Raw genomic sequence first — 19,782 nt, 5'->3', positions numbered from 1 at the left:
GCACTTAGAAACATCCTAGACTACCCTACTGTGCCTGTTAAGGTTGTTTTGCTGTTGTAACTTCATCGCCCTATCTCCAAATACCATATGTCAAATATCAGCAGGTAATTCTCCCAAATATTTTCGCCTAATGTTTACCTTACCACCTCATAATATCGATGTGATTTTCTTCACGGGGTTTTCTGCTAACAGGTCAGCCTACTTTTCGCTAAAGTGACAGTTGGTGTGTCGTGAATACGCTTGGCTCAGCCTCCGCCGTTCTGTTGTGCGTGCGGGTCCACGCGCTATGAAAGCGCGCTCACAGACTCAGGTGAATGGAGAGAGAGAGAGAGGGGGGACAAGAGAGGCTCTGCTGTCCTGTCTTCGTTGGTGAAACTGAAAAATAGGGAAAATGGGACTTTGTATGTTCAGAAGTACACCCGTTTTTACTGTGTCCTTTCTGTTTTGGATCACAGGATGTGCACCACAAAAAGTAAGTAACAGTCATCTGACCGTCATAGCCTATGTTGTTTGTTAGGCTACTTTATTTTCCTTTAGAATACCAGTACGTGATTTGTAGACAGCAACTGCACTGTCACTTCGATGCGATGGAAGCAAGCCCTGCGTTGCGACTCTGCGTTCTTGTCCAAAGGGAAACATTTCAACAAGTTTCCCCGCGGTTTTTGCTCAACAAGTACAAGAAGAGCGTGTAGTAGAATTTGCCCAGTTTTTGGTGTTTTTAGCTTTGGCGTCGTGGCGCATTGTAAACGTTTCAACTTGCATTAAATGCATTAATGCATTAAAATAAATATAATAATTAAATATAAGATTCATGACGAGATTCACTTTTTGAACTTTGAGCTGTTGTTTTGGTGTCACGTAAATGGAAATGCTAATGGAAAAATTAACGCATTGCCATCAGTAAACAAAATGCCAGCGCATGACACGGAGTTCTAAAAGAGGACAATCCAGTTCGAGCCCACATCAAAATGAATTTATTAACCGCCATGGCTGTCTTAAGGCACTGACATATGTGTCAGTGTTTGCATAATTCAGTAAGGGTAAATTATTGTTATTTGAGTTTAAATGGACTCTATTCAGACTAGGTGGCACATAAATAGAGCTGTCACTAGAGTCTTAGTTGTTTTTGTTTGTTTTGTTAAAGAGATGTTATTTGCAGGTATTTCAACATGCACGCGCCATTATGAGTAGCCTATTACTAAGTTAATTTTGTTCAGTTTGAGTTTTTATTTATTTATTTTCATCAAAAAAATACTTTCTGAAACTTTGCATGGAGCCTTTTTTGTACCCCCTGGCAGTGCCATGGTTACACTCACAGTGGAAGCCTGGCCTCTGTGTTGCAATGAGCAGCATAAACAACACCTCCTCAATTGGTGCTCATTACGCTGCTCCACGGCTCACTGCTACACTATCTCATCACTGCTCTGCTACGGTGGTCCGCTCGCTGCTTATTAGATCCACTGTCAGGGGGGGCAGCTACAATATGAATGACCACTCTACCCACAGGCTGAGGTCACAGCCTGAGCTGGTGTCAAATGTAATCAAACTGCCGTTGGATAGCTGGCCCCTTCCTTTGTGTTTGTGTTTGGTTTGGGCCAGTTCAAGGTCAACATCATCGGTGGTCGAGGCAAACTGCTGGGGTTTCCTCTGCTCCTCCAGGGAGATGATGGATCAGTAACTAATGAGTATGTAGATCTGCAGGCAACACCAGCAGACAGAAAGGGGGAAGTGGTGGATGTTGGTGTAGTTTGACTGGCAGGTTCCTCCACCCTCTGTGGGGTCGCTACTGAGAGTGGAAACTCAGCATCCATTTTTTTCCCTTTCTTTTTTTTTCACTTTCTCAGCATTGGGGAGAGGCCTCTTTAATCTCACCACAATTTACAGGTGATTAGCAGATTCCTGCTGAAGGCATGCTTTTGATAATCAAATCCTTCCTGCCACTTTTGGCAGTCTGGTTTCTGAATGAATTACTCTGGGGCAACCTCACTCCCACTCCTTCACTCTGCCATTTAGTGGGTGGTATGACTACAACAAATCATTCACTCAGTGAATGACCCCAAATGTAATAGTATCTACGCATGACCACCAAGCATCCCTATTCATAGCTCTCTGAATAACCCTAGCTCCCTGAATAACCCTTACCTGAATAGTTGTAACATTTCTCGCTCACACTCTTACATTCTCTGTCTTCTGAAAGCACAGCGGAAGGAAAGTTCACAAGTATGCAAGCCTATAGGGCAACAGTTGTGGGATACGAACTGTCAAGACTTATCCACGTCCACTGTGGCTGAGCCGGAGCAAGTGGCAGAATTCTTAGAATTGGACAAACAAAAGGCCGTCGGTGCACTGGGCTGTCAGCTTCCCCTTGCCTCAGTCTCTGTGCACATAGGGTACTCACTATCTCTGTAATTATCTGCCTGAGGGGGCAGTCTAAATGATGCCTTTGTCCTCCTTTGTGTTAAGTTGATTTTTCGAAATGGCGTAAACATGAATTGGATTGGTTGCCATGCTTGCCCCCCCCCCTCCCCCCCTCTCCAAAAAGAGGAGGTAGTGGTTTATAAGATGTGTAGCATTTGCATGTCTGTTTAGAATTTGCACACACAAAGTTGGCAAGTGTTTTCAAGGTGTTTGTGCATGTTGCATTGTTTGTTTTGTAATTTACATTTGCCACTGACCTTGGTTGATGCGGATAAATATTTTGGAAGCATAAGATGTGATGCATAACTTGCATGCATGAATGAATGCAGTGGCTTGGAAAGCCTTCCTTGTAACCTAACAGAGATATGAGGAGTAAAACACTTTCTCTTTTGGAGGAGAAACTGCCCTGTCATCCTGCTTGCCTCTTGAATATATTGGGATTAACTGTCTCGGAAGCACATCAAGGCTTGAATCACATTCCAGATCTGGAAACGATTTTGCTAAACTAGTCAATCTCTCCATGGAGATAAGGCTTGCATCTCGCCCACATGTTTCACACTGTGCACATCCATAATTACGGCAGCTCATTTTGGAATGGCAGAAAGCCTGTGAAAACTATGTTAATTGGTGTGTACCACACACATTTGGATCACTAGCTGCCCACCCACCTAGTCGAGATACCAGTGGATCTTGCTGGCAGTGTGTTATTGTTTGGGGATTATGAGAAGAAATATAAAACACTGTTTTGGATGCAACAACAATGTACTAGAGATAACAAGTGAACCTGCTGACCCTAAACAAAACAAGCAGTATATTTTTCACATTTATTCAAGGTTAGTTAGTCATAAGAAACATTGACAGAGGGAGAGAGAGAGAGAGCAAAGTTGACATCAGAAGGAAGATATGTGATAAATTGGAGGCTAGTGTATCTGAGCCCTCCACAGCTGTGTCAAGACTGCTCGCAAGGATCCTTCTCCTCTTAAAGAAGCACCGCTCCTTTCCTCTCCTCTCCTCTCCCTCTCTTCTTGCAGGAAGCTCAGGGAGATGCACCGGAGCGGGCGGCAAGGCTGGGATTTAACGGGTGGATTCATTCCCGAGCTGTCAGGAGCGCGGTGACAGATTAGGCTGCGGAGATGAACCTAATGTAACACATCGTCACAACATTCACACCAGCAGAGGCTGATAGCCCGGCGGTGGGACGGGGCTCACTTTTCACAACCAATAAATAGCCCCTGCTGCAAGGATCTCAGCCCCCTTACGAGGGCCCCGCCTGTCTTGTTTATGAGCGACTCTGGGTCTGTTTGTGCGTTTGAGCGAGTGTGTGGCAAGACCTGGGGGACTAGGGGCTCAGTCTGCTGGAGTTTAGCAGTCAGGACGTAAGCTTGCTCTTTCCCCCTGTCATGTGGGGGTGGGGGGTCAGGGGGGAGTGGGGGAAAAAAACTTGACGTAAACTTGTTGTGAGCCCACGCAGAGGAACTGAGAGTAGCAAAATAATAAAAGAGAACAAATGTGCTCTAAGGCACCCTTTTTTGGAAGAAGTATTCAAGGGAGTGAAACACCAGATGGAAATCCTAAAAGCTTGTTTCTCAAATCAATCAAATGATTTATTGAGACTCCTTTGTTTATATTGGGATGATTTTACATTGCCAAACCTGACAAAAACATTGCATTTACACAGACTTTAATAACAAGTTTTATTCCATTTGATACAGCTTTATGAGGATACTATTTGCAATAAATACCCACATTAGTACTGGATTGTTATTGTTTGTCCTTAGAGTTACTCATGTAGTTGCTATATTTGATATAAACACAGTAGCAGTTGCTTAGAGTTTCAATATTTGTAACAAACAAACACATGCAAAAATAAAAAAACAAACAAATGAATTATAACAAATGGAACAGAAATGTGTTATTTTTTTCCATCATTGAGCTAATGCTTCCATTTGTACCATTTATTCTCTCAATAAAGCTTAGTTGGCTTACATCCTCGACTGCTTTTAGAGTTTGTAGATTACGCAATGCCATCTTGTCAGTGCCTAATGTAACGGTGCATTGCTGTCTTACAGTAATGAAGTCCTGTGTGAAAAAATACTTCAAACCACATAGACCGTAATGCAGTGTGAACAATGCTCTGCTTTGTCATTGCAATCTGTCACTTGACTCACACAATTACTGTATTTGTCCGGGTGATCTACTTCTGGATGGGGGTTGTCTAGTCATTTTGACCAAGGCACAACTAGGGCGCGATGACCAGCAGGTCTTATATAAACTTCTGCTTGCTGCTACTTATTAGCATCACTTCATTAAAATGTCATCTCCTGTCCCAGCATGAAGCACAGTACCGGCTGGCATGGCCCTGTATTGTTCCCTATGAGAAAAGGCATCCTTGGTTAATTGAGCCCCCTGCCTGTGATGTAACAGAACTGGGATGTTTGGCATTATAAGAATGTCCCATTTCCATTATACACTGTGCCACTTTGGAAGCCATTCATGTGAAGTCTACCATGCACATTTCTGTGCCTACCCACTAACGGATAGCTAAGTCTGAGGCACAATCCACAATTATAACCTAGTTTTGTCAAATAGGGATTGGGATTCACTAGCTTGGAATAAGTTTGAGAGACCCTCATATTGGAAGTAAATGCTGAATCATTTATGTGAAATATTTAGATATGAAAGGAAAATGTCAGAACGAAGCGTGCATTGTGCAGTTCCACCCCCAAAGTTTCCCTGATTCTATAATGCAATAAAGAACAGTGCCACGCAAAGCTAAAATCGGCTTACACTTCCGCCTCTGTGAGAATGGCATTTGACCGGTTCAAATGTCAGTCATGTAATTATTTGTGTAGTGGTACACAGACTTGCGCTAAGTCCAGGAGGCCAGCTTACCCAAAGCGTCTGCACCCTGGAAGCAGGTTGTCTTACCGAAGTACAATGCCTGCCAGAGTTTTGTTAAAGAGCTCTGTTTTGAATTATACAATTTGGCTGCATGTCAATGTATAAATCTAGTATTTGTATGCAGATGGATGACTTGCATGCATGTGTATTAATTTCCAGGTATGTGTGTTGACAATCTGGTACTTATTTGTTCATATTGGTCAGGCTTTGTATTGAAATTCACTCTTGAAGCACAAACCTTGTTTTTCTTATAAAATATGGGCAAGAAGCCACTAGGGAACATGTATGGTAATGTCGTATGTGATTGAGGATTTGTCTGTAACATGTTTGTCCAAGAATGTGTCTCACATTTGATACATTTTTTAATACTGCTCAAAATTTCTTAGAAACATACTCAAAATACCACAGCCCTAGCTGTATCTATGTAGTATGGGTGATAAGCCACTTAGCAACCCCCTGTGCTATAAACATGTTTCCCTCTTTTACTGCAAAGTGCAAATTACTGGACAGCGTCCAGCTAGGTTTCAACAGTTCAGGTTGTTTTTTTTGTTCTCAGTACAACTGCGGCAAAGTCAAGTAAGGAGGTCAGGGAGGGAGGACGAAGTGATGTGGTACAACACGCAGAGAGGACGAGGGGGGAAAAGCAGTGCTCATGACTGGTAGGCCTATACTTGGTTCTGTCCTTGCAAGAGAATGACATTAATGTCCCCCAGGAGAGCAATGTCTTAGAAAGCTAGCAAAACGTCTGATCAGTCGCTCCTCCCGACATGCGATGAGGATGTTTTTGTAAATGGACATTTTTACTGTCTAAGGTCCTCCTGCTGTGTCGGCAATAAGGAGAGCTCAAGGTCTTAATCAGGGCTACTTTTGTGGAGGTGTAGAGCTAGTCCTTTTTGACCCTTTAGTGCTTCCATACAGCCTCAGTATGTCTATGTAGAAAGTATTTCTTATTAGAAATAGACTGGTTGGAATGTTTTTGATGAAAACGCACATATGACCCAATCACAGTGCTTTGTCGTTATTGAAGGGATGGAGGCTTTTGCGTTTAGCCTCCCTGCTTTGGCAGCCGTTTTAATTTAGTTCCAAGGCCAGGATGTACGAATGCTGCTGGTTGGATGCGGGGAGCGCAGGGGATTCATTACCTGTCTGGTAGCACGGCACACTGGGCCATTGGTTCACCCTGCTTTCCCACAGTCCAGCCCCCAGGTCGGCAGGAAAGCTAATAAAGCAGGACCCCCAGAAAGGTCTGGATCTGGAGTGGTCTGCCCCGACAGACATCTGACTGCCATTAGAGTGAGGTCCCCTGCATCCTGCGCACCTGGAACGCATTACCGCCAGTGTGTTTGAAGAAATACCTCCCCGGGGTTACCATAGCAGGAGCAAAGAGCAGCTTTGATATGTCAGCAAAAGGAGGAGGATTGACTAGATCAGGCATGCACACATTTTGCGTAAAGCAACTCAATTTTACTGGCCTCAACTGCATTTCAAAAGCAATGGCGGCGAGGGAGCCCAGAGACTGTGATATACTCTAAGTGGGCGCCCCTAAATGATCATCCTCTTGTGGATGGAATGATTTTTTATTTTTTTTCTTCCCACCAGGCATAAAGTCTTAAAGTCTTAAAGTCTGGGAATGTAAAGTTAACTGATTTACTTGACGCTTATAACCATTGTGTTTTTGGTTTCACCAAAATTTGGGTGGTCTGAACAATGCGGCCAATAAACAGTGCTTGCATTGTTGGATGTCCTACTCATAGTGGCTTAACTGTAACTACATAATGAGAGGACATGGTGTTTATAAAAAATATTATTCATCTTTCATGCTCTGTCTTTGTTGTTTGACTGAGAACTGTTGGGGGTGGGGGTGGTATTTCCAAGTAGTACACATTTTGGTATTTCTAACGAACATGGTAAACCAAGGAGGATGATACAGTTTTTAAGTGCTTGCATTTAACTGCTAAGTGTTTGCGCTGAATCCATTTCCCGTAAAAGCTGGATTTGTTGTCCCTCGTCCATATTATGCATAATACACTCATATGTATATTATGTCCTCACTGTTCTGGTCTCCACCGTCCTCTGTTCCCATTTGAAACATATTGTCTTTTTTTCAGGTTTATTTCGACTGCGGAGCCAAAGTGGATGTTGTCGATGCCCAGGGGCTTATTCTCTCCCCTGGATTTCCCTATAACTACTCATCAGGGACTCACTGTGTGTGGCAGTTCTTTGTACCTGTAGGCCACCAGCTCATCATGGAGATGTTTGACTTTGACGTCTTTGAGAATCACAACAGTCAGGTCAGATTTGCTGCAATTTCGGAGGGGGACCTGGACGAGGAGATTATGGACGACAGTGCGGTGTACTCAACCGAGAGGCCCGAGGTTGAAGAAGGTGACCCCTCACAGCATAAAGGCGTCGCCACGGCAACGCAAGGCAGCAGCAGCAGCAGCAACGCCAAGGAGCTCCAGTCTTCACCAAAGGACGAGGCCAAGCCCATGGTCGTCCAAGAGCAGTCCACGAAAATGGAGATGGCCAAAGTGTCCAACTCTGCCAAATGGTCATCATCCTCGCCGCCTCTGGTTCCCTCGCTGCAGTCCCCTGTACACCATGCTGCCGGGATGGTGCTGGAAGATGGTGAGAAAGCCCAGAGTGATGGCATCTCCCCGCAAGGCCTCAGGGCTGATACCAGGCTGGGGAGAAGCGAGTTTGTGTACGAGCCCACCTCGCTTCCACCTTCGCCCACCGCCACCGAGTCAGTGAGTCCGGAGACGCAGCAGTCACAGCTAGACACCTGCCCGCACGACGTCCTCTACATCTCTGACCTGATCACCTTTTCCTCCCGCTTCTGCGGCGCCAACCGACCGGCCAGCAGTCAGCTGGTGTTTGGTTCCTCGGACGACATGGTGGAGGTGATCATGGAGCTCATCACCACCACCCACTGGGGCCGCGGCTTCGCCCTGCTTTTCCACTACCGCAACCAGAGCGACGTCATGGCCGACCAGCGCTCCCTCACCCCCACGGCCAGGAAAACGGATGCTGTGCTGGCCATTGTGAGTGGGGTTGCCTTCTTCGCTGTGGCTCTCTCTTGCGTGCTCTTTATCATCTTCAGGTAAAAGCATTTTATGGGGAATGAAAGAACCACAGCTCTCCCTTACTTTAGCTTATGTGTTTGATTTTATTGTATTGATGGCTTCAATAATATTCTCATCTGAAAAGGGTAACTAAGAGCAGGTGCTCATCAGGACGTATTCATTTGTAGAGAATATTACAGCATGCCAACCCAATTTTCATGGTCACAGAAAAAAATATTTATTTAATTTATTTAGTCTTACACAAAATTTCCACATGTGGAATGATTTTGCAAAACCTGTTCTGAATTACTGAATATTAGATTCCCATGCCACAGATTTCGCATGGTGTAGTTGCCAGGCCAGCAAGTTGTGTTAACATAGAAGGGGGTTCTGATATTCATTTAAGTGTTAGTGCAACTGCAACGCTATCATGAATGGGTTTGTTGATGGGGCTGCACTCCTACACGTGGTGGCCAGTTGGTGTTGACTCAGCTGGAGTCCTCTCAGCCCCTGAAGTGCAGTGGGAGTACGAGGGCTGCGCCGCTCAGCTGCACCTTGATGTGGGCCTGTTTCCTATTGTGGGAGGGAGAGCCTGCTCAAGGTGCAGCACCTGGCATTGATTCCCTCGGACAAAAGGAAAAGCACAGCCGCACAATGGTCGGCCCGAATGAAAAAGGAAGAAAAACAAGTAGAGCTGTACGTTTCTGCCCCGCAGATGCTATTGTAATTGTTTAATAGAACAAGTGCCCCCATATCAAAGAGTGTAATTCACAAGCTGTTCTCATCTGTTAATCCCATGGGGGGGGGGGGGGGGGGGGCTCAAACAATGTTCCAAGTCGATGCTATCACTTTGGGAGGATGTAATCCTATCCATTTAGAGTGACATGTACTAATATGGATGAGGACTGTCAAAGAGTGTCCTTATCTCATCTCTTGCCCGCTCCCACTCCCACTCCCCCTGCCTAATGCCCAACCAACACTGTGAACCGCCTCATACCCTGAAAGCACAGGCCATTCAGTGCTTGCCAGATTTAGTGATTTTGAGGCTTGAATGAAATGTCGTTTCATTTTGAACTGTACGTCCCCCATTCCCAGCATTGCTTGGCTAGCTGCAGAAACCCAGACATGTACTGACCCATTTTGAAATGAGCACAGTAATAGTGGAAAGTAAATCTGTAGCAAAATAAATGTTTGCTTCCATTACGTGTGTGTGTGTGTGTGTGTGTGTGAGCACACAATAACACCAGTGGTATATATACGGTTCATGAGGGGGGAATATGAAGCAGATCTCGGCAGTTAAATGAACATCTAATTAAGAGGAACAAGAAAGACATAAAAAAACAACAGGGAATCAGTACACTGCCCTAAGTAATATACGGTTGAGGGGAATTCTAAATTGCATGAGGCTCTCATTTTCTGTTAAAGGAATTCCAGCAGTAATCAGTCTGATTTTGGCTGGAGGCTTGGTTAGTTTTGCACAACCTCTTCGTTTTTCGTATTGAGCCATGAACATCAGGATCTAGAGACAAAACAAAGGTGCATTGTTATGTCTGTTATTGTTGTTTTCTGTTTTTGTTGCTGTCTGCTGTAGTCTTCTTTATAAAGGGTGAATCTTCAGCAGATCCAAGTAATACACTGGAATCAAGCAATTGCCTTTGATTGACGTTGAAGGTTAGACAAAATTCTACACGCATCGTCAAAATGTTGTGGGTCTTTTGTGTTCCAGACCAAAACTATGCGCAAAAGGGGCCAGCGCATCTCCCTCCAGCAACCCTGAGGTAAAACAACCAAACAATCCTCTGATCTCAATAAAAAGCAAGTAGACCTTCCTCCTCAGGTTAGATTAGACTCGGATCCCGCGGCCTTACCTTCATATCCTCCATATTCTTCTGTAACAGCCATATGCCCCATAATGTTCTTCTTTAGTCTTTATAACACATACAATGATGATGATCAGTGACCTTCAGACTAATTTGAACTGATTAAGCATTATATATGCTTTACTTATTCATATGGAAGTCATGTAAATATTAGCTTTCTGTATAGACCTACAGTTAATTGATAAGAAAAAGGGATTGCATTTTGCACCACAAAAGTTTTTTATTCCATAATTTATTTAATTTCTCAATTGGCTTATTATGGGCTGCATTTTGCATTTCTCCAGTAAAGCCACGGATTCTCAATGAGCCTGAGGTCAGATGTTTCATTGGGTGACTTAAGGACATGAACTCTTTTACATGACCGAGCTATTCTTTGGCTCAGAACTTTGGAACAGTTCACCCACAACAGCGAGTTTCAAGCTCAATTAGCACACTGAAGCAGATTGACTTAAACATTTTGTGACTTTGCAAAGTCCTGATTTACTGTGGTGGATGCATACAGCCTTTTGAAATCCTAACATATTTCAACCAGCCTCTGTGCCATAAATTGCTGCATTATAAATACATAAACAAACAATAAACAAATGCAATTTTAAAAGCAGCAAGAGGCTCCTTGAAGAAATATGGAGTAGTTAATAAAATAGCATATTATGTTCCAATGTATTTCTTATTTACCAAGGCTACATGGTGTCAGGCTCTCTCAGAACTTATGGTTAGGAAAGTGGTGCCATATTTAGTAGACTTGTGTGTTTGTCATTAATGGTTTGGCTGCGTGTTGTCTCCGTGTCCCGTGGTGTGGTGGCCTGCCTGCTGCCTGGCCTGGCATAGGTGCCTCAGCTTTTGCAGAACCCTGGGGCGGACGTCAGCGAGTTGCAGCTGGTGCCTCCCAATGATCCTGGCCAAGAGGCTGTGCCCAAGAATGGCAACAACAACCGGTCGCACAGCCTGAGCCTGCCAAACACAGGTAGCATGTTGCGTCTCTCTCTCTTTTTCTTCTCTCTCTCTTCGTCTCTGTCTCCCTCGCTGTCGTTTCGCTGCATCTCTGTTGCCATCTGTAATTGAGGGGTCCCTTTTGGGGTCTCTGGGCTGAGTCCAGCTACACTGACGATGACCTCATCTGTCCCGGAATTGAACTTATACATCCAGTTTAATTGGTCGGGAACAGAATCTACTTGTTTCCATGAATGGAAGCAAAAGGAGCCCACTATTATTGTCTCCATCTATAAGCCAATGTTGAACTCTTCATCTATTTCTCAAGTGTGTTTTAATAATTATTTAAATAATACAACGTGCTACTGGGTTTATGATGTAATGTGTAGTGCAGTTCATTTTATTTCCATCAGCCTGAAGAAGCGGTGTCTGTGGATTTAAACTCATTTGGGTAACTTCAGCAATCTGTTGTCTCACTTACTGTGACTGGCGAAGCCTCCGCCTGAAATACTGGGGAGATTTAAAGGTCGTGGCATTTAACCTAGACGTAAACACCCCTTTCCCAGGGAAAAGGCACTTTCTCTTCTTTCAAGTAGTTTTGTGTTGTTGTCAGTTTAAAGTAGTTTTGTGTTTGGGTTTGATTACACATAAATATCCATTTTAAATCTGTTTATTTTTGTTGTTGTTTGTGCCTTGTGGGTGTTTGTCCAGGGTTGTCATTTACGGCTGGCGTCGAGTCTGCCACTAACCCCGAGCAGGACACCTCCTCTGGGGGTCTTACTGAGCTGGAGCTGGGCACAGATGAGGTGTTTGTGATCTCCTCCGGACCCAGTCCAAGCAGATTGCCATTCTGTCCCCACACGGTGAGTAACAGAGCTGGGGGGGTGGTGTGGGGTGGTGTGGGGTGTGGGGTGTCCACAGTGCATTCGGGAAGCTGGCTGCATCCTTGCCAAACGCTGAAGGGGAGGGTGGCAGTGGCGCTGGCTTTGATGCCATTTAAAGTGGACCTCCCATACGATAAACAGTGTTCCCTTCTCCCCTGGCGAAGCGAATGTATAATAATGTTGGGGGTTAGGCTGCCCCAGCGTTTTTTTGCATGTGAACCACTTGTGCTGCTCTGCGACAAAAGCTGGCATGAAAGATCTCTGGCAGCACTTAGGGAGCTGGCGTGCTTTCCAGCAGCCCAGGCTAATGAATGTATTATCTGTGCAGCCAATTTCCCTGGTCTAATGCTCTGTGTGTGGCTCTCTCTCTCTCTCTCTCTCTCTCTCTCTCTCTCTCTCTCTCTCTCTCTCTCTCTCTCTCTCTCTCTCTCTCTCTCTCTCTGTGTGTGAGTGTGTGTCACTTTTTTGTGACTCTACTTATAGTGCTGTAAAAGTTTAGTGTTGTATATGGATTAAAGTACAGTTTGACTGTGGGACTAGAGGGTCTCTTATACCTAGATTGACTTTTAGGTTTTCTGTGTGTCTGTGTGTGTGTGTGTGGGTGGGTGCGTGTCCAGCTCTCAAACAAGTCAGTATTGTGTTTGGAGCTTTTGTGGTGCATAGAGTCCTCCACTTTAAACCCCTGCCTAATTCGTGTCTAGACGTGGAGAGCTGTTAGTGATTCTTTGTAAGGATTACCTTACTCTTTCCGATGATGAACAGCTGACTAATGAACTGGGACGTGTGCCTGATGTGCCTTTCACATCTGATCAGCCACTCCAATCAATGGAGCGTTTCAGCCACTGCCAGTGTTGCTGGGCTTTCCTACAGGGCCACAGGATGGCCACTGTTGTCCCTCTTAGAGCCTAGCTCTCCAACTGGCATCGCACCTAAACCATGCCACTGGATGGCAAGCCCAAACAGAAAAATGTAATATAATTCCTAATTCAATTACATCGCGCTCCATTTCGTTTTTTGTGCTCTGTTCCTCAGTGTTGTGCTGTTTATTTTCCTTTTCTTGCCACGAATCAAGTGCACGATTGTGTTTTTTAAGCACAGGGACTGATTTAAGGCCTGAATTGGGTGTTATTACATGATAATAATCTAATGACCGACCGACCGACCAATCAGCTCAGTCAACATTGTGTGTATGCTCACCGTGTGAGTCAATACTCGAGACTTTTGTTTACTTCTCGGAAAGCACCTTGTGCAGCATGAACGGGGTGTTTGTCCTCCCTGTGTAAATTTAAATTAATGACCGAGTCTGGTGTGTAATTCAGACTGGCAGCTAATTAAGCCACTTCGCAGAGTGACTGCATTAGTCAGTGCTAATCGGAGCTGTTCTCTTATAATCCATCAAATATTCTCCAAAAAAATCTGTTTGGGAACATTCATTACTCACCCAGAGGTTCATTCACCTCAAACTGTGGCAGGATGTTGAATGTTGTGGAGACCAAGCTGCTAACAGTGCAATTTGACAGTGACTGATTTGAACATCTGCCTCTATCTGCTATTGCAGTGCATAAGTCCAATAAGAGAGAGTTGCTGGCTGATGTTTTAAAACACCAAAATTCTGTGTGCCAGCCTGTACTTCATTTCAAATTTAAACAATCCACTGCAGTGAAAGACTCAACATATTGTGTAATGCATGAGGTCATCATTAACAGAAAAAAATATATAATGTTAAATAATACACAATAAAAATGAAAATAACTGCTTTTGGATTGTTTTTACATTGTAAAACAAAACTCAAAACTATGAAGTAAACACACAGGGTTATGTAGTAAACAACAAAGTCTAAGTGTATTTCAGGCTCTCAAAAGCAGCCAATGTTTGCTGTGATGACAGCATTTCACAGTCTTGGCATTCTCTCAACCAACCCTGATTAGACACTGAGAATAGTTTTCCAACAGTGCTGAAAGGGGACTAAACATGTTGAGCACTTGCTGGCTGCTTTTCATTCACTCATGTTAATCAAGAGGCATTCTAGGTGATCATCTCATGGCCCTGGTTATGATGACTGATATTTAGCAGACACTTCCAAAGTGACACAGACTTGCAACAGTAGGTCGACTGACGTCAGGACGTTACCACTGCTCCACTACCCGCTAAAATGATGATGATAATAGTGTGCAAAGCAGGCCTGAAAGAAAAAGGAAGCTACTTTGAAAAATCTAATTCATGAAATATACTTTTTCCTCTGTTAAAAAAATGTTTGCATTATATTTATATGCATATAAACATGGATTGATATTTTACTGATAAAGATAATGATATGAAAATGAAACCTTAATATTGAAACTGAAATGGGTTTGCCCGCTTTACCCATCTGAGGAGATTCAGCATGGAACATATGAAAATGCTTTAATTCTGTTTAATGAGACAGGAAGATTCAAGGCAGTGAGAAAACCCTATCAAAGCCATTGCTAAGCAGTCAATCAGGAAGATGATGAAATAAGCTGGTGTCAACACTGCATTAACACTAAAAAGTTTTAGCCTTCAATGTTTGTTTTTGTCGGATGCTCTTTGGTGTTAAGGAGTCAAAAAGAAAAAAGGAAATAAGAAAAGTCTACTAACCAAGGCGCTCCTTAAATTAAAATGTCTTTATTGAGTGAACATGTACTAAATGGACAAACTAAAAAAGTTTATGCATGTTTTGTACTGGTGTTCATGTGATCATCATAATATCTGCACAACTTGCACTACCTTGTAGATCAGACCTTTGGTGTATGTCTAGTGCCTTTCTCTCATGTATAAAGGTCAAGGTACCTTTAGGTTTGTGGTAGTCATCATGACATAATGTACTCTTTTGTTCCTCAACAGCGGGAGAGGTTCCTGCGACACAGTGACACCGGTCCCTCCCAGGTGAGTGACTGGCCATCTCCAGAGCCTACAGCTGCCCCTGCCGGAACCGCGGGGTCCTCCAACAGCTCTCGGCCACGAGCCTGGAGCGTCCGCACCTTCCAGGACTTCCTCCCTCCTCTGCCACAGCTGCATAAGAAGTGGTGCAGCTGGAACTCCACCAGCCCCTTCACCAAGCTGGTCGACAGTGTGAGTAGCAGAAAAAAGCTAGCATGTATGATATTGTGTGTATATGATGTACACTGATGGTCAAAACATTGCCATATGAAGGTCACCTACAAAAAAGCCCCAAAGTTGCCACCTTTGCCCATATGAGATCCGGATCTATTTAATATGGGCAAAGATGGCAGCTTTGGGGCTTCTTTTACAGATGAACTTAAAGGATAATTCCGGTGTGATTTTGACCTAAAGTGTCTTGAAACATGATACCGAGTGTGAACGTATTCCAAAACTAATTCCGTGGAAATGCATGGATTTAGTTGCTTCCAGTAGCAGCAACTGGAATCCATGCATTTCCACTGAATTATTTTTGGAATCTGATCCCTTATCATACCTGTTCATTCGTACTCGTCGCTCGACTTATCGTGACTAAATTCAAGATGGTGTTGAAAGGTACTGTCTGTATAAATCGTCTTGTAAATAAACTACCAGTGCTTTTTCAAAGTTCTCCATGTCTCGTTTTAAATGTCAAGGCCCTCGGAAGTCTACCAATGAAGTATGGAGCTACTTTGAGCCTCGTAAATTGTGTAAAACAGTGATTTATTTGCATGGCTAGGCCGATGCCCGAGGCACCACAACGAAACCCTGTTGGTAGCATTGGCTAACTAGCGGCAGATTTCTGAGTACAGGGGACAAGCCGAGGTGAGCTATGAGACATACGTTGACACACGGTATCATGTTTCAACACACTTTAGGTCAATATCACACCGGAATTCTCCTTTAAGAGGTCTATTGGGACTACCTGCCTGATATAATATTTTTTCCTCTGTGTGTCCCTCTGGCCCACTGAGGCCTTGTGCCCTGTGGTATATCTGGCATCAAATTCATAGTTTATCTTTCAAGTCGTGCTAGTGCCAAAGTGGAGCTACTATGGTCCTGATTTCTTGCTCCACCAACTCTGACCTTACTCCCTTGTTCCAACATGTTATTTGTGCTTGTGTGCCCAATTGGAGGCACTTTTCGATGTTTGGATAGGGGTTGGCGTAGAAACAGCCTGTCTTACTGGTTTGGATATCCTCTGACCCAGTGATCTGGCTAAGGAGCTGGGCTAGCATTGCAACAGCCAGAAAAGTTGTGGGTTCAATTCCCAGCTGCCACTGCTGTGTCCTTGCTGGACCCCAAGTTGCTCGTAATAATTTACATATATGAGTCGCTTTGGATAATAGTGTCAGCCAAATGAATATGTAAATAAGTAAGACTTGTGACAAAGGCACTTGAGTCTTCACATCTGCATATTTCTCCTGCATCTAGCAAGTCAGCTACAGAATGCCTTCAGTTAAATCAAGGTCATAGCCATGGAGTAAGGGGAGGGGGGGGGGTTGGGGGCTGCAAATGTGCATGGCGGGTGAAATCAGATCCTGCCATTCTATTATACAAACACATGGGGTGATATGTTTATATTATTTCTTTTACACAATAATGTCTAATAATACAGTTTGAATAATAAATCTGATCATAAACCTGTGCATTGGTATAGAAAATAAGTCTAGATATTGTGGTCAAAGTAGCAAATATTCAAAAACTTTGATTGTGGAACATCTGCATGTGCTTTCTGGGTATGCCTCTGTGTGGCTATACCATAGTTCCATGTGATCATGTAATGCATTCAGACCAGCCAAAGGGGGGGGTTAGGGCGGGGAGGGGGTTGGCATGATGTAAAGGAGCAAAAACAGACGTATCTAGTTAAAAGGTGTCATAGCTTAGTCTAGGGTGCAATTGTTTTGGTTTGAATATTGTTTACATGATCACATAAGACAGATAATGACACGGCATTATATACAATGTATTCTAGTTAACAATAGTTGTTGTAGTAGTTAGTGGCTCATGGCTATTCTAATTCTTCAGGCACCATCCAGCTCGGTAGCGGACTGCCAGACTGAGGGCAAGAGGAAGGTTTTCTCGGACACCACGCTGGGCGGCAAGGCGGACACAAGCCAGTCCGACTCCTCCATGAGCAACGCCTCCTACCCCCTCGCCCAGCCAGCACAGCGGCAGCGGCGTCTCAACTCCACCAGTAACCTCCGGCGCACACGCTTCGCCGCCCCATGCTTTGGCCTTCTCTCCGGCTCCCCAGAGGGCAGCAGGTCCCCCCCTAGGGGCCACCAGGGTCCTGATGCCCACGGCGGGGGCAGTTCTCCGGGGCTGCTGCAGCAGCAGCAGCAGCAGCTTGGGGAGGCGCAGGCCGGAAAGATCCGGGATTTCGCCGGAGGAGGAGACGGTGACGATCACATCACCGTGCCGGTGTTTGCCATATCGGAGGAGGAGGACCGGCAGCCTCTGGTGCTGGCTGAGCACCTCAGCCAGTCCTCCGTCATGCACAACGGACTGAGCCAGGGCAAGAGGCTCACAGACGGGAGCGCGCTCAATGGGTCCGTCCTGCCCCGCAACGGGAAGTCCGAGTGGAGGCCGTGGGCCAACAGCAGCACAGCAGAGCCTGGGCTTCTCCCGGCTGGCGTGTCCACCGGAGCTGCACAATCAGCCCTGGTGTTGTCAAACAGCTTGTCTGGTCAGATACAGCTGTCCTCCCTTAGCCAGTAAACAAAGCCATGTAGTACGGTGGGCCAAGGACACGATCAATCGAAGCAGTGTTTGAGTCGGAACTGAGAAATGACTCCTGACTCGAACCAGCCATGTTGAGCTGGCGTTTCACTGGCAAAGGCAAACCGGCAAAAAAGCCTGGAAAAATCCCTACAGTTAAACCTGTAGTTAATCTATAAGAGTCGTCTTGACAAAGAGTGAGGAAAGGACTTGTTTTCTATATGTGTGTAATCATTTGTGTTACTCTTAACCATCCATTTACCAACCATTATATCTGCACATAGGTCAATATATTATCAGAGATTGAAAGAATCATGATTTCAAAATGACAGCTGAAGTTCTTTTAATATCCTGTATCTCATCTATCTCCACTCAACATGTAGCCATTTAAGTCTGTTTTTGTCTCTTATAAAAGAATATAAAATATCCAATATGTAAATGCAGTAGTTAGGGGTAAAGGTGTATATTTTACCATTCACTAGGGCTATGAATTAACTCTTAACTAAAATGATAGATTGTATGTGTTTTTTTTTTCTATATCAAAGTGATATTCCAAATACCTGCACTTTTTTGTTACACAAGTTTGTCGTTAATCCTGCAGTACTATGTAGAGGACCAATTAGAGTGTCGAGCAGCAAGCCGCTTGGCAGGCCCTTTTTCTGCGATTCACTGGGTCCAACATGCCTCTCTCTGTACACTGAGTTTAATACACACATGGCCCAGTTCCCACTCGTGCCCCATATCAGCACACCTTCAGTGGGACTGTGGCCAACGTTAATGCTGCTACTGCTGTTGCTGCTGCTGCTGCTGCTATGTGTGCTCACGCATAACCTCCCGCTCTGCTAAAAAGAAAAAAATACACCTGGACTCTTGCCATGCTGGATCATGACCGACGGATGCGGACGCTGCAACCCAAAACGCAGTTTCATTTACGCATGTAGCCAAGTTTTTTTTTGTTTTTTTTTAAAAAAGGGAACTGATAACTGCAAACATGACTGAAAAAAAAAGCAACTAATCTTTATTATGTGTAAGTACACGCTACTGCATAGAGAATATTATAGTGAGTGTAACAAAAAATGTGTGGAGTCAAAAGGGGAGTGTGTGAACAAGATTCACTAATAAAAACTATGTGCCATCTCTTTGTAATTCATTGCATTTTTTGAAAAATTATAATACTGAAGGTGCATCATGTGGACACAGCAGAAATACAGACACAAATGCAGGTCTTTTAATCAATGCAAGGGTTTATTAGTGCAGTAAACAGAAAATAACTTTCTTGTTAGAATGATTCTACCTGACGTTACATTTTTTTTTTTAGCATTGCTAATGCACAGGAGGAGGCACTGAAAGCTGTCAAAGGCATTCAACTTTAACAGTGCTACTCTAAATGCCCCCTATGGTCCTTGGCTACTCAAAAAAGAAAGAAAGAAACCTGCTGGACATAATGTACAGACGGGATTGTTCTCCTTTTGAACTTGTAGTAAGCCTTGATGAGGTAGAATTCAACTACCCCCCTCTTATGTTCTTATGTGCTCCGAACTGTATGGCGCTTTCCAGACTTTCTCACAAAAGTGAGTAAATATTTGCCCTGGAGTACAATGTTTTCCTTTGAGAAAAAAAAAAAAATGGCAAAGCGGCCTAACACCCACTCCTGATCAGCGGCTTGCACTGTTGTTGGCTTTAGGGTGCAGAGGTCCTCTGCTTGGATACAATTAAAACACGGGGGGGGGGGGGGGGGGGATTGGCCCGGGGCTCGTCTCAGGGTCTTGAGCCGCTCAGGAATGCTAGTGTGAGCCTACAAACCAGGAAACCCACAACTGCCCTCTCCCGCCCTCTGGACGTCAGCGGGCAGGTTCCGGGGCAAGGGCTCTGCACACGCACACGCACACGCGCACACACGCACACACACACACACACACACACACCGATAGCTGTTTAGTGATTGGCAAGTCTGGAAGATGCACTTAACTGTACGTATTGCACTCGAGGGGGTCAATGTCCCTGGATCAAAATAAGCTGTTGTGCAATACTGATTATTGGTGGTGG

At 44.4% G+C, this 19,782-nt stretch overlaps 1 protein-coding gene across 1 annotated transcript; it reads left to right on the top strand.

The window, feature by feature from the left end:
- Positions 1 to 333: 333 nt before the first annotated feature.
- Positions 334 to 17,736, top strand: LOC143106865 (uncharacterized). Its single transcript, XM_076271342.1, has 7 exons — positions 334 to 472; positions 7,428 to 8,422; positions 10,111 to 10,162; positions 11,093 to 11,228; positions 11,906 to 12,057; positions 14,941 to 15,168; positions 17,044 to 17,736. Exons 1-7 carry the CDS (start codon positions 392 to 394, stop codon positions 17,734 to 17,736), a joined length of 2,337 nt encoding a protein of 778 aa, XP_076127457.1. The 5' UTR covers positions 334 to 391.
- Positions 17,737 to 19,782: the final 2,046 nt, after the last annotated feature.

The sequence above is a fragment of the Alosa pseudoharengus genome, unplaced genomic scaffold (genome assembly GCF_046254945.1).
Source record: "Alosa pseudoharengus isolate Yale_2024_CS ecotype anadromous, Long Island Sound unplaced genomic scaffold, YU_APseudo_1.1 YU_APseudo_1.1_scf_6, whole genome shotgun sequence".
NCBI classification, from domain to species: domain Eukaryota; kingdom Metazoa; phylum Chordata; class Actinopteri; order Clupeiformes; family Clupeidae; genus Alosa; species Alosa pseudoharengus.
This window is presented reverse-complemented; position numbering and strand designations above follow the sequence as displayed.